Source organism: Podarcis raffonei, chromosome 11 (assembly GCF_027172205.1).
Source record: "Podarcis raffonei isolate rPodRaf1 chromosome 11, rPodRaf1.pri, whole genome shotgun sequence".
Taxonomy (NCBI): domain Eukaryota; kingdom Metazoa; phylum Chordata; class Lepidosauria; order Squamata; family Lacertidae; genus Podarcis; species Podarcis raffonei.
Window position 1 is genome coordinate 9,390,361 of NC_070612.1, and position 19,360 is coordinate 9,409,720.

The 19,360-nt window shown below is 50.1% G+C and overlaps 1 protein-coding gene across 1 annotated transcript in view; it reads right to left on the minus strand.

Moving 5' to 3' along the window:
* Positions 1-15,288, minus strand: part of SKOR2 (SKI family transcriptional corepressor 2) — a 35,914-nt gene extending 20,626 nt beyond the window's left edge. The window contains exons 1-3 of the mRNA XM_053409116.1: positions 13,045-15,288; positions 9,179-9,242; positions 8,656-8,730 (exon numbers count right to left, since the gene is read on the minus strand). Coding sequence (XP_053265091.1) covers positions 8,656-8,730; positions 9,179-9,242; positions 13,045-15,288 — 2,383 coding nt within the window. The remainder of the gene's footprint in view (positions 1-8,655; positions 8,731-9,178; positions 9,243-13,044) is intronic.
* Between the last annotated feature and the right edge of the window lie 4,072 nt (positions 15,289-19,360).

A 19,360-nucleotide genomic window follows, 5' to 3' on the forward strand; every position in this document is an offset into this window, starting at 1 on the left:
GCAAGTACTGGCAACCCCACCCCATCCCTTGACTTATGTTCATGATCAAACAACTCCATTTATAGGGAGACTGGAACTCCAGGTTCTAAAGCAGGCACCCCCAAACTCGGCCCTCCAGATATTTTGGGACTACAACTCCCATCATCCCTGACCACTGGTCCTGTTAGCTAGGGATGATGGGAGTTGTAGTCCCAAAGCATCTGGAGGGCCAAGATTGGGGATGCCTGTTCTAAAGTATGCCTCTACCCATGGACCTCTATGGAGCTGGTGAGTGGCCATGCTTAGGATGGCTTTATTGGGTTGTACTTTGGGTCAGGGCTTGTTTCAGAAAGCTGGAGACCATGGAAGTGTATATGAAGGTGCCTTCAAGAAGAACCAGAGCATCAGTCCATTGGGCCTAGCACAGTTCACATTGGCTGTTTGATGGCCTGGGACTCGGGCTCAGACTCGGAACCAGAGAAGTTTCAGTCTGCACCGGATCCTTTACCTCAGGCATCATCTGAACCAAGTCTGGGGCCTGATCCTGAAGAGTCCCAGTCTGCACAGTTTCCCCTGTAACAAACACCAGCTGGGCTGAGTCAGGGGCCTGATCCTGCCCTGGCTCCAGATGCGAGGATTACCTCATTGCCTTCAGCTGGGCCATCACTTACAGCTGCTCCACTACCAGTTGGGTCAGGGGAGGCTGAGGCGGCCTCTGGGTCTAGTAACCCACCGACGTCTCCTGGGCTGCAGAGACTAAGGTCTGAGAGAAGGAGAGACCTGAGTACTAGCAGGAGTAGTGCTCGCCTTCGAGCGAAACAGAGAGGTGAGTCGCTGGGGAATCAGGACCGGCTGTTACCCTGACAAAGATAAAAGGCTGACGGACCCCACCCCAGGTTGCGGGAGCAACATTGCTGTATGCCAGAACTTGCCTGAGATCCTGTACCTGTCCTTGCCTGGTTTCCTGCCTCATGCCCTGCCTTGGCCCTGTCGGACTGACTCCTAGCAGAACCTCCAGACTCTGGACTGGTCCTGGACCGCCTTTCAAGGGTTACCCCCAGGCCCAGCACAGGCTGGAGACTCCTTCCAGGAGACTGAGTTTATGAACTGGACCTCTGCTCATATCATTATGGAGAAGTGATGCGTGATTTGGTCTTCTGTTGCTCTCCACAAGTTTCTAACCTTGCAAGGGAAGTTATCATGTTGATGTACAGTGCAGGGTTGCTTTCCGAGGGGAGAGGGAGTGATTTAATAAACCTTGCAATAGGGGGACGTTTTATAGGTTGTCATGTTGCTTGCAAATAGAGACCATCTTGTCCATGGCAAAAAGGGCCTTGCAGACCTCAGATGTGCTGAATAGCTATTTTGAGCTGGTGCAGGGCCTCTATAGACATAAGCAGCACTGGGGGGTGGGGTCCATGTACAAGAAAGTTATTCGCCACCCCCATTCATGCGCAATGTCTGGATTACAAGTATAGATTGCAAAATAAAAACTTTTCCTTCTTTGGGAAGATCATAAACCCAGAGAAAACATAACTTACTACTTCATCCCATCGTTCACCCCCCTAACCACCCCTCTCCATATCAACAAATATTTATCCATTTACAAAAAACAAATATACTGTACTTTTCCATGTATAAGACAAGCTTTTCCCCCTTAAAATATGTGGAAAATTGTGGGTCATCTTATACATGAGTAGTGCCTTGGGGGGTGGGACTTGGGTTTGGTTGCTGATGTGAGCCGGAGCTTGTCAGTGGCTATTGGTTGTTTTAATGGTGGCTGTGGCAAGCTGTGTTGTTGATTGGCTGTTGCTGGGGCAATTGGGCGGGTGCATGGCATCTTCTGCCAGAGAGGGGACCTTCAATTGGAGGCTTTAAAAAGGGGGCATCTTATACATGGGAGCGTGTTATACATGGAAAAATACGGTATTCAAATAGCTCAGCTGGTTCAAGCCCCGTGTTGGGCAAAAGATTCCTCCGTTGCAGGGAGTTGCATTAGATGACCCTCGTGACTCTACAATTCTACGGTTCTAAATATGAATTAGCAGGTATCTGCCACAGGATTGCCAGGATCTAACCCAGGCCAAGGCCAAGATCACTCTGACAAAGAGGACACCTGACTTTGCCCTGAGGTTGTGGACTCAAACTTTTCTGGCAGGGAACCAGAATCTACAGTGCAGCTGCCCTGCTCAACCATCTAAGCTCAGTGTTTGCCCCTAAAAGCGCTTATAGAGAGCTGTCCTTGGTCCTGCAAAACGTCACTACTCTCATGTGTCCTTGACCCAGAATATACTACTACTACTACTAATAATAATTTATTATTTGTACCCCGCCCATCTGGCTGGGTTTCCCCAGCCACTCTGGGCGGCTTCCAACAAAGATGAAAGATACACTAAAATGTCACATATTAAAAACTTCCCTGAACAGGGCTGCCTTCAGATGTCTTCTGAATGTCAGGTAGATGTTTATCGCTTTGACATCTGATGGGAGGGCGTTCCACAGGGCGGGCGCCACTACCGAGAAGGCCTTCTGCCTGGTTCCCTGTAACTTGGCCTCTCGCAGTGAGGGAACTGCCAGAAGGCCCTCGGAGCTGGACCTCAGTGTCCGGGCAGAACGATGGGGGAGGAGACGCTCCTTCAGATATACTGGATCGAGGCCGTTTAGGGCTTTAAAGGTCAGCACCAACACTTTGAATTGTGCTCGGAAACGTACTGGGAGCCAATGTAGGTCTTTCAAGACCGGTGTTATATGGTCTCGGCGGCCGCTCCCAGTCACCAGTCTAGCTGCCGCATTCTGGATTAGTTGTAGTTTCCGGGTCACCTTCAAAGGTAGCCCCACGTAGAGCGCATTGCAGTAGTCCAAGCGGGAGATAACCAGAGCATGTACCACTCTGGCGAGACAGTCTGCAGGCAGATAGGGTCTCAGCCTACGTACCAGATGGAGCTGGTAAACAGCTGCCCTGGATACAGAATTGACCTGTGCCTCCATGGACAGCTGTGAGTCCAAAATGACTCCCAGGCTGCGCACCTGGTCCTTCAGGGGCACAGTTACCCCATTCAGGACCAGGGAATCCTCCACACCTGCCCACCTCCTGTCCCCCCAAAACACTACTTCTGTCTTGTCAGGATTCAACCTCAATCTGTTAACCGCCATCCATCCTCCAACCGCTTCCAGACACTCACACAGGACCTTTACCGCCTTCACTGGTTCTGATTTGAAAGAGAGGTAGAGCTGGGTATCATCCGCATACTGATGAACACCCAGCCCAAACCTCCTGATGATCTCTCCCAGTGGCTGCATGTAAATGTTGAAAAGCATGGGGGAGAGGACAGAACCCTGTTGCTTGATCCTTGAAGGCTGGTGCTGGACAGCATATAAATCCCTGTATGTAAAAAAACAACAACCCTAGGATGTCAAGGAGAAGGGTAAGTTAAAGCAGGCACCCCTCAACTCGGCCCTCCAGATGTTTTGGGACTACAACTCCCATCATCCGTAGCTAACAGGACCAGTGGTCAGGGAAGATGGGAACTGTAGTCCCAAAACATCTGGAGGGCCGAGTTTGGGGGTGCCTGAGTTAAAGCATTTCTCCCTGCACACTAGTTGTTTGTGTGCAGGGAAGTTCCTTATTCTTCTTGTTAGGAGCTTTCTGACAGATTGGCCATTGCATTGAAAGCTAGGCCTCTTGCTGTGGTCTTCTTTCCACTTAACCAGGACTGGGACTAAACCACACTGGAAGAGACCTACTTTCTGAGTAAGCATGTCTTGAATTGTAGTATTAATGAGTCAGGAATATAAATTGTGATGGTCTTGTCCAGAGTGGCTGGGGAAACTCAGCCAGATGGGTGGGGTATAAATAATAAATTCTTATTACTAATTATAATTGTCTGCTTTTCTAACCAGGCACTATTGCACCTTTTATAGTTCCTTAGGGTGCAGCTACTAAAGAAGAAGAGAAGAAGAAGAGTTTGGATTTGATATCCCGCCTTTCACTCCCCTTCAGGAGTCTCAAAGCGGCTAACGTTCTCCTTTCCCTTCCTCCCCCACAACAAACACTCTGTGAGGTGAGTGGGGCTGAGAGACTTCAGAGAAGTGAGACTGGCCCAAGGTCACCCAGCAGCTGCAGGTGGAGGAGCGGAGACACAAACCCGGTTCCCCAGATTACGAGACTACCGCTCTTAACCACTACACCACACTGGCTCTCTAGGTGCAGAAATATCTGGCATCACTTTTAATCTGACCGCCCTATGCTGTCCCTGTGAAATTACATGTGTTCTCTAATAACTGGCTAAGGAATAACATACGAAGCTTCAGTTGCCCCTGTGCATGACAAGGCCTGCCACAACCTGGAAAAACCTTCTCCGTCTACCTCGACTTGGCAGCTTCACTTTATGTCTCCTGTTGCATATCCCAACAGCAGCTTGACACACAGCAAGGAAGGATAACCATCTGTGAAAAGCAACAGCTTGCTGGTTTATGCAGCCAATACTGCTGTTAAGGGCATAAGAGCAGGTATTCCCCCCCCCTTCTGGTCACTTGGTGACCTTTTTGCTTTCTGGTGTTAGGAATGAAACTTAGAGTAGCAGGATGAGCAGTAGTCTTTATCTGATGCTCTAGGTCTCTCCTTTTCCTCCCCACTCACAATTAACCAAGGACACCTGCTCATTCTCAGTACATCTCTGCAGAATTGGTGGAATCCATCATAGTGCTAAGGCAACCCTTCCATCTGTGCGAGGATTTCCAATTGCACAGCAAGAACGTTCTCCCTCTCATTCCTCGCACAGCCCCTGGATCTACTCTGGGGGTTCCCCTGATGTTCTGGAGCGCACACAGGAGGGGGAGAGGGGCAAAGCCCTATTGCACAAGCAGAAAACCTTGCGCTGATGGGACGCATTAGTAGAATGCTTCCCTAATGCATCCCATTAGTAGAATGGCATAATCCATGCTAGCACATAAGTCAAGGAAGCCTGCAGGCAAGAGGCCCGCCAGATCCACAGTGAATTAAGCCTGCCAGATCTGAGGCAGATCCACCTTGGTGGTTTTTGCAGGGAACCTTTAAAGATCACTGTTTCAAAAACAAACAAGCAAACAAAACCTCTGTTTTATTTATTTTTTTGCCAGAATTGGGTGCAAATTGAATGCCTTGTTGCCCCTTTTGAGGGATGGAATGTGCCATACTATCTATCTATCATCTATCTATCTATCTATCTATCTATCTATCTATCTATCATCTATCTATCTATCATCTATCTATCTGTCTATCTATGATAGGTGCAATGGCAGACTTTATCATTTTAGGTAGAAAAAACAGAAAACACCCCCCCTCTTCTATTGGCAATAAATTTGACAACTAGGCACATGAGGGAATGGACAAATAGCCCCAGAGGCTAATGTGGGAGGTGATTCTGCCTTAATTATTATTATTATTTTAATTGAAAAGTCTCCATTTTTACTCATGCCACTTCCGTTCTTGGAAAGACAACAGAACTCTCCTCTCTTGCAGTTTCCAGGAACAGGTCAGAAGCACACAGCACCCAAAGGTGGAGGCACAACATTATCTTTCATAGCTAATACCTCCATGAGTTTGCCCAAACCTCTTTTACGGCCACCCAAGTTGGTGGATATTCTTGTCTCCTGTGGGAGTAGATCCCCCAGTTTAGCTATGCCCTGTGTAAATAAGTATTTTCTTTTGTCCGTCACAAATTGCTAGATGCATGATTGCTAGATAGTCACAAACATGGGGTTCTATGATGGCATATCCTCTAAACTTGTGTGATGGGGAGGGGAACAATAGAATAGTCTTCTTCTTCCTGTCACTGCACACTCTTCTTCTTACCTGCAATGGAGTAAGCTGTCTGTGAGCTCTCCTCCAGGGAGCACACTCCCTTTTGAAATGGAATATGGACTTTTGTAACATTTAAGGATTATTGCCTGCCTGATTTTCATCACTGTAACTGTTGAATCCTGGCAAGACTTTTAATGTGAGTAAACCTTGTATATTCTTGTTTACTTAAGCAGCCTGAGAGTGATTTATTTGTTAAGAGGGAAACATTAAAAGGGAGAAAATAATCCAAGTCTGCCTAAGCAACCTTGGATATCGTAATTGTTCTAGAAGGTTATGTAACCTTGTCCCCAATAGCTTCTAGAGATAAGCTGCGCATGGATGGTGATATAACTCTGCTGAAATAATTATTTGCATTCTCACACAAGTGAGAATACGAGGAAGGATCATTCATATATAAAATATCCTCTCCTACTCATCTAGATGGGGGGATGGGGGTGGCACTGTGGGTTAAACCACAGAGCCTAGGACTTGCCGATCAGAAGGTCAGCGGTTTGAATCCCTGTGACGGGGTGAGCTCCCATTGTTCGGTCCCAGCTCCTGCCAACCTAGCAGTTCGAAAGCACGTCAAAGTGCAAGTAGATAAATAGGTACTGCTCCGGCGGGAAGGTAAATGGCGTTTCCATGCGCTGCTCTGGTTTGCCAGAAGCGGCTTAGTCATGCTGGCCACATGACCTGGAAGCTGTACGCCAGCTCCCTCGGCCAATAAAGCGAGATGAGCGCCGCAACCCCAAAGTTGGCCACGACTGGACTTAATTGTCAGGGGTCCCTTTACCTTTACTCATCTAGATCCATCCAACAGTCAAAGGGGAGGTGGGCCAGAATGTGACAAATAATGAATAAAGCTGACTATCTCACTGAAATCCATGGTGGCAGCCAGCGTGTTGTCCTGTGGATGTTGTTGGTCCAACTCCCATACCATTGACTATTGGCCATGTTAGCTGGGGCTAATGGGAGCTGAAGTCCAACAGCAGTTGGATAGCGCCATGTTGGCTACCCTGACCCAAAACGTAAGTCCTGCTGATCGGATATGGGGTCTACTTAGCTTCAGTGGCCAGCAAGCTGCTTCTGGAAGACCCATGATTGGCCCATGGAAGGCATCAGCACCCCCTCCCATTGCATGTCCCCAATATCTGGTATTGTAAGATATACTGCCATTGATTCCAGAGGGTTCACCTAGCTGTTGTGGGCTAAGAATCGTTGATGGAGTTGAACTATGGCTCTTGAAGGCTTGTGTTTTATTAGGGTTTCAAGGTAGTACAAGATTCTTTGTTGTTTTCGCGGCAACAGACTCAACACAGATGCTTCTCTAGAAAACACTCTTTGTAGTACTTTGGAGCCAGAAAGCAGATAAATGGGAGAGAGGTATTCATTTGCATGAATACATGCAGGAGCTCTCTCTCTTACACACACACACACACGGACACACACACACACACACACACACACACACACACAATGCAGGGATGTAGGACTACTTTTCTGTATCTACCCATCTCAGTTTATCTAAATTTTCTCCAGCGCAGGAAGCCAAGAATTGCACAAAGCTTTCTTAATAACTTACTCCAGAATGTATTCCTGCTGGTATTGGGCTCCCTGGTGGGCCATTTCATAATACCCTGGAAATAATCAAGCTAGATTATCCCTTGCCCCACTCTTAATATCAATTTCCCTTTTTATCATCTCTTATTCACTTTATTTAAAAGGCCATTGTTTTCCCTCCCTCGTCGCAGCACCCGTTTCAGAGTGGGCTTTTAAATCATGCGAAATCCATTGAAGGAAAGTAGGGTTTGCTTTTGTTTTGTTTTGTTTTTGCAGTGGAACAAGCATATAACCATGTTGGATCACTTAGGGATCATATATATATATATATATATATATATATATATATATATAGTCAGAACTGTGCTGGCTGCTATTATATAAGGTTTCTGGAAGATCCCATTTTCTCCATCAGTTCCCACTACACTTGCATCTCTCTCTCTCTCTCTCTCTCTCTCTCTCTCTCTCTCCAAGTCTTGCTCTCTCTGTCTCATTTGACAGGCAAATTTGCAGACATAGCCTCGGGATAACAACCTCGTTTGACAGTCAATTAACCGTGAATAGTCAAAGCCAAGACAGTTTGCATTACATAAATGGAAAATTAGATTCCCTTTTCTCTCTCCCTCTCCCAAGAAACAAAAACCCCTTTTCCTTATAACCCTCCCTCGCAATAGACAACTTAGTATCAAAACTTCTAATCACGTCTTTCCCTCCCCCCTCCGCCCCCCCCCAAACCCCTTGGAGACATTTAGCAATCAGTAAAAGGTGGTTCCATTTAATTTGTATAATGTAATTTTTGTCAATGTATTATACATTTTGTGTAGAGATCATTATCACGGAGATAATATAAATGTTGCCATGGATCTCATAAAACACCTTTAATGTCTCTCTGACAGATATTAAAAGCAATAAGCTGTGATCCTTTTTAATGGAAGGTTTCAAAGAGAACATTTCAATTATTGTCATTTTATGTTTTCTCTTCCCTACCAGCCGGCTCCATTGTGTAACCTGCTCCGTTCCCGAAATTTCCTCCTGAAATATGCCCAGCAATTAATAACCTTATTGCTATTAACACCTCTTTGCATTTTTCCCTTAGTTATTATATCTATCTGGGACCGTTGTTTATTTTTACCCTTCTACAAAATATTCAGTCATTTGATTAGGAATTTGAAGGCTACACAGTCTTACGCACGCAGACTTGGGAGGAAGCCTTACAGCGGGGCTTACTTCCGAGTAAACACGGGACGGGTCCGGTTGCAGACCTGTGCATTGATTCCCCTGCACTCTGAGCCTACCTGCAATATTTCTCCAGAAATCCCCTCCTGGATGTTCGGCGTCTGTGATGAAAAAATTGTGTTCCTTGCTCTTCTCTAAAAGTAAAAACAAAAAACAAAACCCGAATTAATTATTATTATTTGCAATATTGCAAAGCTCTTTGGAAGGAACACCGCCACCCCACAAACCTGAGAGGGGAGTAGATATAAGCCAGCATGCAAGGACATATAGGAAGAAAAACGCATTGGGAACCTGCTAGCATTTGTTAGGAATACTAACGACCAGTGGTTCTTAGTCGTTGCTGGTAATTGTCGTGTTAACTTGGTTGATTAAATGTTCGAGAAGATCGATATCTAGTTCGGTGTGACCTGACACGCACACACACGCTCACACGTGCAGTGTCTGAGAAAGGATCTGTGGTTCAGCAGCCACATTCCTAAGGACAGATCCGGATCTGGGCCCACAATTGCGCATTTGCCCGTTTCCACGGCTCTCCCGGGTCTGCCCCGGCGTGAGAAATTAGCCAACGGCTCCGTGTCTTGCCTGAGAAGCTGTTGTCTTCCTTCGCCGACGCGGCAACCTGGTTCCCTTCCTTGCCTTTCTGGATCTAGCACGAGGAGAAACAAACAAACAAACAGGAATTAAAAGCCAACCCTAATGCAATCGATGAGCAATTAACAGGAAAGGGAAAGTAAACGGTTTGCAGCGAGCAAGGAAAATAGAGCAGGAGAAACAAACGCGGGGGCGGGGGGGGGGGACAAACATGACGACCGGCGATGCCTGTCGGGTCCCTGAGATATTTTTTATTTGAGGTGGGGGACAACAGATGAATAACATCCACAAACAAGTCTTATATAAAGGGGGAGGGTCACATTTAAGTATGGTTGCTGGGGGGCGCGCAATAAAAGACCCCATGGATTTCAGCGAGGAACCCTTGGACTCAATTGAGGCTTACTTTCGAGTAAGCAGCGTGCATAAGTTGTGGTTGCGCGGATCCTAGCCGGGGGCGCGACCCCAGCGCGCTCTAGCAGTGTAGAGCCTCGTCTACTTCAACGCAGGGAAAACTCCCCCTGTGTTGTGGTTGAAACAGGTCCGGGCTGGGTGTGGGAAGGGGAAGCTTACGTCCACAGCTGGATAGTGAGCCCTGTTTACTCGGAAGTAAATCCCGCACATGTCCACCATGGACCTCAATTGCCCTAAACTGGCCTCGGTCCTGTATACCTGAAGGAGAGTCTCCACCCCCATCGTTCAGCCCGGACACTGAGATCCAGCGCCGAGGGCCTTCTGGCGGTTCCCTCATTGCGAGAAGTGAGGTTACAGGGAACCAGGCAGAGGGCCTTCTCGGTAGTGGCACCCGCCCTGTGGAACGCCCTCCCACCAGAAGTCAAAGAGATATACAACTACCAGACTTTTAGAAGACATCTTCAGGGAAGCTTTTAATGTGTGACATCTTAGTGTATTTTTTGTCTTTGTGGAAGCTGCCCAGAGTGGCTGGGCAGACCCAGCCAGATGGGCCAGGTACAAATAATAAATTATTATTATTATTATTATTATTATTATTATTATTATTATCCAAAGCGGGCCACTGTCGCTCAGTGCGGAGTCTACCTGGGGAGCGAACCAAGTGAGGAGACGTTGTCTCAGTCAGTGATGGGTTTCCGGGGAAGCGTTTATAGAATCATACAATTGTAGAGTTGGAAGGGACCGCAAAGGTCATTTAGTCCAACCCCCTGCAATGCAGGAATCTTTTGCCCATTGTGGGGCTCAAACCCATGGATTTCAGTCTGAGATCAAGAGTTTTATGCTCAACCACCTAAGCTACCGAAGGATTTGTTTCTGTTGGCGACAGAAAGCTGGGCTTCGCGGCCTCCAGTGGAACTGATCCAGGAGCTTTTCCTTCTGGGTGTGTACCCAAGTCTGTGTTCCTCAAGGCGCTTCCTCGGAAGACGTGCCGTTGGAATCAGTGGGTCTTGATCTCACGGAAATGGGTGCATGGAACCAGACTGATCCCAGAGAGGTGATCCTTCCTCCTTAACAGGAAAGCAAGCTAAGGATGGCCTTCAACTCTGTGTATCAACCTTTTAAGGCACATTCGCTGCAACTTCTTTCCCTCAAAGGATTCTGGGCGCTGTAGTTGACACCTCACAGAGTGACAACGCAAAGCAACGCTTAACGAACTACAGTGCCCAGAATCCTTTGAGGGAAAGAAGGGGCAGCGAATTTGCTTTAAAGGTACAGTGTGTATGCCGACCGAAAAAGAGTAAGTGCTTATGGAGACCTGATTATGACAAACTCCGGGCTCCGAATGCATCTATTGAGACCCACTAAAAAGTGGCGAGGGGGCCTCTAAATCAAATTATAGCGCAATCCTATATAATATGTACTCAGAGGTAAGCCCCGCTGAGTTCCATGGGATTTCCTCCCAGATATGTGTGTAGTAGAGGATCGTGGCCTTAATTTCCACGGGTCACTATTCAGGGCCGTGTACACGTTAGGACTTTCCTTAGCTATTGATAGGCAGACACGTTTTTTCTCCCAAACTTGGAAGTTGCATACAGTACCCAGTACAACTAGGACTCATTTATAGACTTGTCCTTTCCTAATTCCGCGGAAAATTCCCATCTTAAGTCAATGGCCATCGCGACATCTTGTGGCAGCGAGTTCCAGAGATTAATTAGTCAGTTTGATCGCTGACATACTGAGTGAGGCCGTTTGATCTCGCTCAAGTACGGACTGGGAGAGGCTCTTCCAGGATTTCGGGCCGAGGTCTCTCCCAGCTCTGGCAGGAGATGCGGGGGATCGAACCAGGGACCTCCGGCCTGCAAACCAGACGCCCTACCGCTCATCCACGTCCTTTCTCCAGAACTCTAGCATTATGAGAGAGAGAGCAAAGCTTCTCTCTCGGTGCTTCCTCCGCACCCTTGGGTCTTATTTTTTGAACCAAAAAGCTCCCTTTCCGCCTAAGGGACTCGCTTCAGACCCCTAGTCATATTGGTTGTACTTTTCTACACCTTTCCTAACTCTTGAAATATAAAAATTAAAATTAAAAAAAAATAAAAAAATTGAGGTGTGGTTATCAGAACCCCGTAGAATCTATTATGAGGGCGGATCCTGAGCTGTAGCCCATGTTAATCCTACTCCGAGTAGACCCCTTGAAATTAATGCGCAGGACCAACTCAGGCCCGTCAACGTCAGTGTATCTGCAGTGGCTCCTGTTACAAGGCGTGCGCTGGAACTCAACCAACTTAGTGTCCTGGCACTAAAGCACTTAATTCGCACAGACAATACATGAGGTAGTTAAGCAGTTTCTGGGCTCTGCTGTATTTCAGGTGGTTCTTCATACTACTACTAAAAAAATGACTAAATGATGATGATAGTAACGCTCCTGCACATAGAAAGCTAGCGTTGCAAGAAGCTCCCTCCCTGCCATGCTAGCTTTCTGCGTGAAAGGCATTGGTTTAATTATTTTATATGCAGGAACATTCAGTCACGTACTCCCTTGCGCCTTCAACCTGAAATGGCACAGCCCAGAAACCGATTTGCCATCTCATCTGCCGGCGGTGAGAATCCAGTCGACGGAAGTGAGGCACAGACAAGGGATTTTGAGACTGAGGCGGGTTGTGCGTCGCGCTCGGAGAGGCGTCGGGTCCGCCAGTAGCTCTTGTGGGTCCTGAAACCTATGATAAAGCGCGCCCCCCGGTTGGTTTTTCTGTGCGACCCTCAAAAATGGCAACGCGCACCCGCCTCCTTCAAAGAAGCCCAGTTAGGGTCGAAGGAACTGGTGTTTCTTCTAAGGGAGACCTTATTTCTTGGAAGCAGATATTGGGCGAGCTAATATTGGAGCAAATATTGGGCGAGAAGCCGAGACTGAGGAGGTGTTTAAATGTCTCATTGAAATCAACGAGGCTGGGAAAGGGCCGGATGGTGGCCCCCGTTTCCTGAGCCCCCTTCCCCATGCCCCCTCCCCCCAGAAAAGCTGTGCTGGGGCGTAGAGCGAGGGGAGCGCCAGACAAGAGCCACGCGCCACCCACAACCGCTTGAAAGTGTCACGGGCAAGGCAGGCGCTGCCTTTGGAGATGCGAGAGGCTCTCCCTATTTCTTGCCAGTTCCGTTTCCCTGGCTCTAAAGGGGCGGGGGCCCTGCGAAAAGACCCTCCTCGATCCATCTTCCTCTCCCCGCATCTGGAAGCGACTCAGCCTAGAGGTGCATTTCAATAAAAATAATTGGCTCGAAGGTGCCTAGAGGGGGGTATTTACATCTTTGTAAGGGGGCTGCGGCGCCTGCTCCTCGGCTGATGGATGGGGCGCTGGGCTGCTCCCGCCGCTGCTTCCTCCTCCTTTCGGGGGGCAGGTGGGCAGAGGAAGAGCCGGAGGAGGGGGAGGGGGAGGCGGCAGCAGCAGCTGCTCGACGTGGGGCGCCCCCGACTTCTCCTCCTCTGGAGCCGGCCGGCAGGAGGCCGCGGGGTAAGGCCCCGTCGGGGCGGCGGCCACTGCCGAGGCTGCCCCGCTCGGCCTGTCCCGGGAGGCGCCCTTGTCCGTCAGCCCGCGGCTCTGCAGGTAGCGGCCGGCTCCCCCGACGGGATCCACCACCTCCTGCTCGTCTTCCTCTTCCTCCTCCGGTTCTTCCTCCGCTTCCTCCTCCTCCGGCAGTTTGTGGCTCTCCACGTCCACCTCCGGCTCTTCTTCGTCCTCTTCCTCCTCCTCCTCTTCCTCCTCGCTGCTCTCCTCGCTGGGGTAGCTGCAGCTAGTGCCCCCCGGGGAGAGCAGGCGATGGCCGGGGGCCTGGAGGGGGCGTTCGCAGCCCCCTGCCTCCCGCTCGGGGGGCGGCAGCAGCAAGAGGGGCGGCGGCGAGGACGAGGAGCGCGGCGCCGGGTGGTGGTGGTGCAGCTTGGCTAGGCTTTCCGAGTCCTCTTTGCCCCCCACTGGACGGAAGGCGCTGGAGTGGTGGTAGGACGCGCCGGATTTGCCCCGCGGCTGCCCGTCCAGCAGGTGGGGCTGGTGAGGCGCCGAGCCCCGCGACCCTCCGCCGCCGCCTCCTTCAGCCGCGGGAGAACATGCCGCCTCGCTACCGTCGAAAGCCCGTGGGTCCCTGCTGCTGCCGCTGCCGCCGCCGCTCGCTTGTGGGGCGGCTGCGGCGGGCGGCGTGCCCAGCCCGGCGGCTGCCCCTTCGCTGCCGGGGTCCGCGAGGTCCAGGAAGGCTTGGCGCAGCAAGCTGGGGCTCTCCCCGCCCAGGGCGGTGCAAGTGGGCGGCTGCGGCGCGGGCTGCAAGTAGGTGGGCAGCCCCGGGAGCGCCCCCGGGGTGCGCGGCGGCCAAAACATGCAGAAAGGCGGGTAGAAGGCTGCGGCCGCCGCCGCCGCGTCCTTCCTAGTCCCGGGCCAGAAGAGCCCCGAAAGACCCGCTCCTGCCGTCGGGGCGGCACCTGCCGCTTTGTGTCCCGCGGGTCCGCCTTGCGCCCCGACGCCCAGCCCCTCGGAGTCCTCTTTCTTGTGGCAGAGGCTGAAGGCGGCCGCGGGGAAGCCGTACGGGTGCGGGAAGAGGCCCCCGCAGCCGGGGAACTTCTGCAGGACGCCCCCGAAGGAGGAGCCCTTGTTGGGCACCGGGATGACCGGGTAGTTCCTTTGCGCTTTGCCGGCGCCGCCGTGCGCAACGGCCGCTGCAGCCGCCGCGGCCGCCGCCACCGCTTCCTGCAGCTCCTCGTCGTCGTCGAAGCGGCCGCGCTTCTGGTGCAGGTCAGGGGGTGGCGGCGGCGGCGCGCCCAGCAGGTGCGGGCTGAGCAGGCCTCCTCCGACGCCCACCACCGCCGCCTTGACGGCGCCCAAAGGGTGACAGTGAGGGCCGGAGCCTCCTCCTCCTCCGCCGCCCCCTCCAGGATGGTGGGCGTGCGAAGCCTGCGGGAGGGCCCTCTTTCGACTGCCGCCGTTGAACATGGCCTTGACGTCCTCCCAGGCGAAGACCAGCTCGTCCTGCGGGGTCTTGTCGGTCAGCTTGAGGTGGCGCCGCCAGGAGTTGAAGTTGGCGGCGTCGGGCTGCGTGTACTTGGCGTCGGGGGTGCGGTGCGAGTGGAAGATGAACTTGTTGGGCGAGAAGTACATGCTGCAGTAGCTGCATTTGATGCACTTGGCCCGGGAGCTGTTGTAGCGCGCAGGAATGAAGCTGCCCCGGCAGCCCCAGGCGCACTCGTGCGACACGTCGAAGGCGAAGTTGTCGGGCAGCTTGGGCGGCCTGTTCTCCCCCAGGAAGGACTTGCAGAGCCGCTCGGCTTCCCTCTTGGTGATCATGCCGCAGCGCCTGGACGAGATGGGCATGGCGCCCGCCCTGCGCAGGATCTCCAGCTGCACTGGGGTGCACTGCACGCACGTGATGCCCAGCGCCACGCGGCGGTTGTGGATCTCGTTGTAGCTGAAGTTCTTCAGCAGCGTGTTGGAGATCTGCGCCAGGCACAGCCGCTCCTGCCCGTCGATCACCAGAGACACGATGGGGATGCCGTAGAGGATCACCTGGCCCACCTGGTTGGGCTTCATGGCTCCCGGGTGAGGAGGGCCGCCGCGTGGAGGCGGAGGGGGCGGCCCCTGGCTCAGCGAGTCCGACGGGAAGGTGTTGGACGAGGCGGACAGGAGGAGGTCGGTGGCGCCTGGCAAAGGGCTGCTGGCCATGGTCCTGGGCCCCCGGCAGGCTCCCCAGCAAGCTGTGGGGGAGAGAGAAAAGAGAGCAGGCCATGAGGACTAGCGCCATCAAGCGGCTAAGCGGATGCACCGTCTGCCCTCTAAAATCGCTTGTGCTTTAATTAAGGTGCAAGTGATCAGAACCTCAATATAGGTGCCTTTTTGACACTGAAAGAACATTTAACAGGCAAAAGCAGTTGCTTAAGAGGCCATCTTCAAGATTTTGTTTTCATGCACCGTATTATTACAGGAATGGACCACCTTCAGAAGAACCTCAGAAAAGAAAGAGTCCCTTGTTTGCTGCCCTGTTGAATAAAAAACGACTTATGGCATTAAAGTTGGCCTTTCCACCATTCCCAGTTAAGGCTGCGAAGCTGGACCCTGTGGCACTTTTACTCAGGAGCAAGATGCAAAAGATTCAATGGGATTTACTTCCATATTTCCATGCGCACATGGGCATATAAATGCAGCCGTGTATCAGCAACCCTGTAGGTTTACTCAAAAGTAGGACCTGCTGAACTCAATGGGACTTACTCTCTGGTACCTCTGAGTAAGCCCTATGGAACTCAGCAGGGTTTATGTGTGATGTGCAGAAGCTGACTTTGCACCTTGATGAATCTGCTGGTGAAATGGATGTGCAGCCAACCCTGTGCCCACTTGCTCAGGAGGAATGAGCCTGATTGCTTTATTCAGGGAGCCTGATTCTTAGGCAAGTGTGTCTAAAACTATAACTTCAGGCTGGTAACACTTTTGAGAAGAGAGGTCTTGCTAGCTTGCTGAAACAAAACAACACAGAGCCTTAAGGCACATTGAAGACCAACAAATGTATTGCATGTTTCCAAGGGTGCATGTCCCACCCAAACTGCAGAGAATCCCACCTTCCTTCTGTTAATCCCAGGTGCAGGGCGTGGAAGCCTGCCCCTTGCCCCTAGCACTGGAAAATCTACCCAGCTACCCCTCTGACAAACAAGGGACTGCTCTCTCTCTTTTCTGAGGTGCTTCTGAAGGTGGTACATTCCTGTAATAACATGGTGCATGAAAACAAAATTTTCAAGATGGCCTCTTAGCGACAGCTTTGGCCTGTTAAATGTTCTTTCGGTGTCAGAAAGGCATTTTGCCATTACCCATAACTTTTTCAGCTTTTTCGCAATATCATAAGGTCTTTGAAAAAGGAAAACACACACACACACTACCCTGTACCAAATCTAACCTCACACAAAATTGTAGAATTGCTGCAATTAATAAGTTATAATAAGTAATTTTCATTGGGTGGGTAGTTTATCATAATGACCACCAATGCTTGGCAGTTCGCTCCAAGGTGATGAACTTGTATCAGGGCTATACCACTTCAGGCTACAAGTCCAAACTCACAGATTGAATGCTCCACCATATCTCTCCAGTCCCCCTCCCCCCCACAAAAAAACTGGGAGAAGAATTCTAGCTGGCTCAGAGAATTGCTTTGTACAGAGGTGTATTCTGGCACCTGCAGTGTGAAGTGGTACAACCCAGAATTACCACTGCAGTGAGAACTAGGCCAATGTTTGACTGCAGGCTTAGTGCACTATGTCTTTAGGGATGAGCTCATAAATCCCATTCCTTGCAACTTCCCTCCTTGTTCCTGATGTCAGCTACCAGAACTAGCAGTATGTTATCTATCGGACAAACAGACAGATGCTTCCTACCATCTCGCGATGCCACAGCCAGCTTGAGACTTCTCCGTTGTCACATCACAAACCGTGTCGCTTTCCAGAAAGTGGGTTTATAGCTACAGAATTAAGGGACTAAGTACCTATTGGGAAACTGCTCGGTCTGGGAACGTGTTTTCAGCAGCTAAACTGAGCACACGGTCCTTTCACCAGAAACAACCCACTCCCCAAACTTTCTTCCTTTTAGCAAAACTAATTTAGAAAAGGGGTTTCGTATTTTTGCTACAGTTAAACAATTAGGATTCAGAAACTCTTACTGACCTACTGAAAATCGCAGGGAGATCTAGCGTTAGATACTAATCTGCTTTCTGACCAGCCTGAGCACTAGAACAAAGAAACAAGTCTGGAAACCAATTCTCCTTACAAGTAAAAATAAAATAAAAGCTATTGAGGCTGCAGCAGAGTTAGGGTAGGGTTGTGGCTAAACAACGGAGTTATGAATCAGCAAGGCCTTGGCTCAAATCTCCCATCTGCCACAAATGCACTTTGTAGCCTCAGGAAAGCACAAACTCTCAGTCTCAATCTGCAATATGGAATATGGGACTGATAACACAAGCCTGCCTCACAGGGGTGTTGTAAGGAGCAAGGAGCAAAATTATAGGATGTGCTTTGTGCCCTCAGAAGGCCCTTTAAAAATACCAGCACAGCATTCCAAGCCTGCCATCTATCACTGATGCCTTCCACACAGTCCCAGAAGAAGAAGAAGAGTTTGGATTTGATATCCCGCTTTATCACTACCCAAAGGAGTCTCAAAGTGGCTAACATTCTCCTTTCCCTTCCTCCTCCACAACAAACACTCTGTGAGGCGTGAGGCTGAGAAACTTCAAAGAAATGTTACTAGCCCAAGGTCACTCAGCAGCTGCATGTGGAGGAGTGGAGACGCGAACTCGGTTCACCAGATTACGAGTCTACCACTCTTAACCACCACACCACACTGGCTCTCAGAGAAGGGAAGATGTTTGTATGTTATGGTCAGAACAGGCCCAGTTTTTTCTTCTATGCCAGGGATGGGTTACCTCAGGCCCATAGGCCAAATGTGCGCACAACACACACCTCAGACTTTTTAGCTGCTCCTCAGGCCTCTCCCCAGACTGCACTTCTCACCCACCCTGCTTTGAACCATCCTTGAGCATTTTTGCCAGCTTGAAACATATCCTTGAACTCTGACAATGCCCCTTGGGAGAGGTGTGCCTAGAAACCAGTGTACAGTGGTACCTCGGGTTACATACGCTTCAGGTTACAGACTCCGCTAACCCAGAAATAGTGCTTCAGGTTAAGAACTTTGCTTCAGGATGAGAACAGAAATCGTGCTCCAGCGGCGCGGCAGCAGCAGGAGGCCCCATTAGCTAAAGAGATGCTTCAGGTTAAGAACAGTTTCAGGTTAAGTACGGACCTCCGGAACGAATTAAGTACTTAACCTGAGGTACCACTGTACTGTACCAAGGGTAACATTTACATCCATCTAGCCTCTACACCAGGGGTCAGGAAACTTTTTCAGCAGGGGGCCGGTCCACTGTCCCTCAGACCTTGTGAGGGGCCAGACTATATTTTTTGGGTAAAATAATGAACGAATTCCTACGCCCCACAAATAACCCAGAGATGCATTTTAAATAAAAGGACACATTCTACTCATGTAAAAACACGCTGATTTCCAGACTGTCCGTAGACTGGAATGAGAAGGCGATTGGGCTGGATCCGGCCCCTAGTTTGCCTACCCATGCTCTTACACCATTCTAAAACACACTCCTGTATGATACCTATGTGATTCCTTTCCCACCATCCTGCCAGAGACATCTCTCCAGATTGTTGTGTGTGTGAGTTCTGGGACATGTAATTGACACAATAACAGTGCATTAGTGGTAGATATAGACTGGATCACCCACAGGTCATTCTCCTTAGTCGATGCTCTGTGATATTTCCCCATTGCTACTGCCCTCTGGAAGGACACTCTTGTGCCCTATATAAAAGCAGCAGAAAAACCAACCAACCAACCAACCAAAGTTGCAATTTAATAAGTTACAGGATTTCAGCAGGAAGTTACAAGACAGTCACTGACTGCAGATGAGGCGGGATGTGTTGTGTGTTCGAAGTTAACATGCACAGAGAAGCTGAAAAGAAAGAACACTGGATCCCTGTTGGAGGAGCATGGATATATTCAAACTGAGGCTCTTAGTTGAGGAAAGCAAGAAATCTACATTTATTGCAGGAAGTAAATACTTGATAGTCAAGGCCTTAGAGTTATATTTCCTCTTTCACGTGCATAGGAGAAACACACAAGGAGATCACATTTCCCGAGGTAAGGATGAAGAAGGAAGTAGGAAATGAGGTCAGCAACCCTGGGAGTATCAGTTTAACCC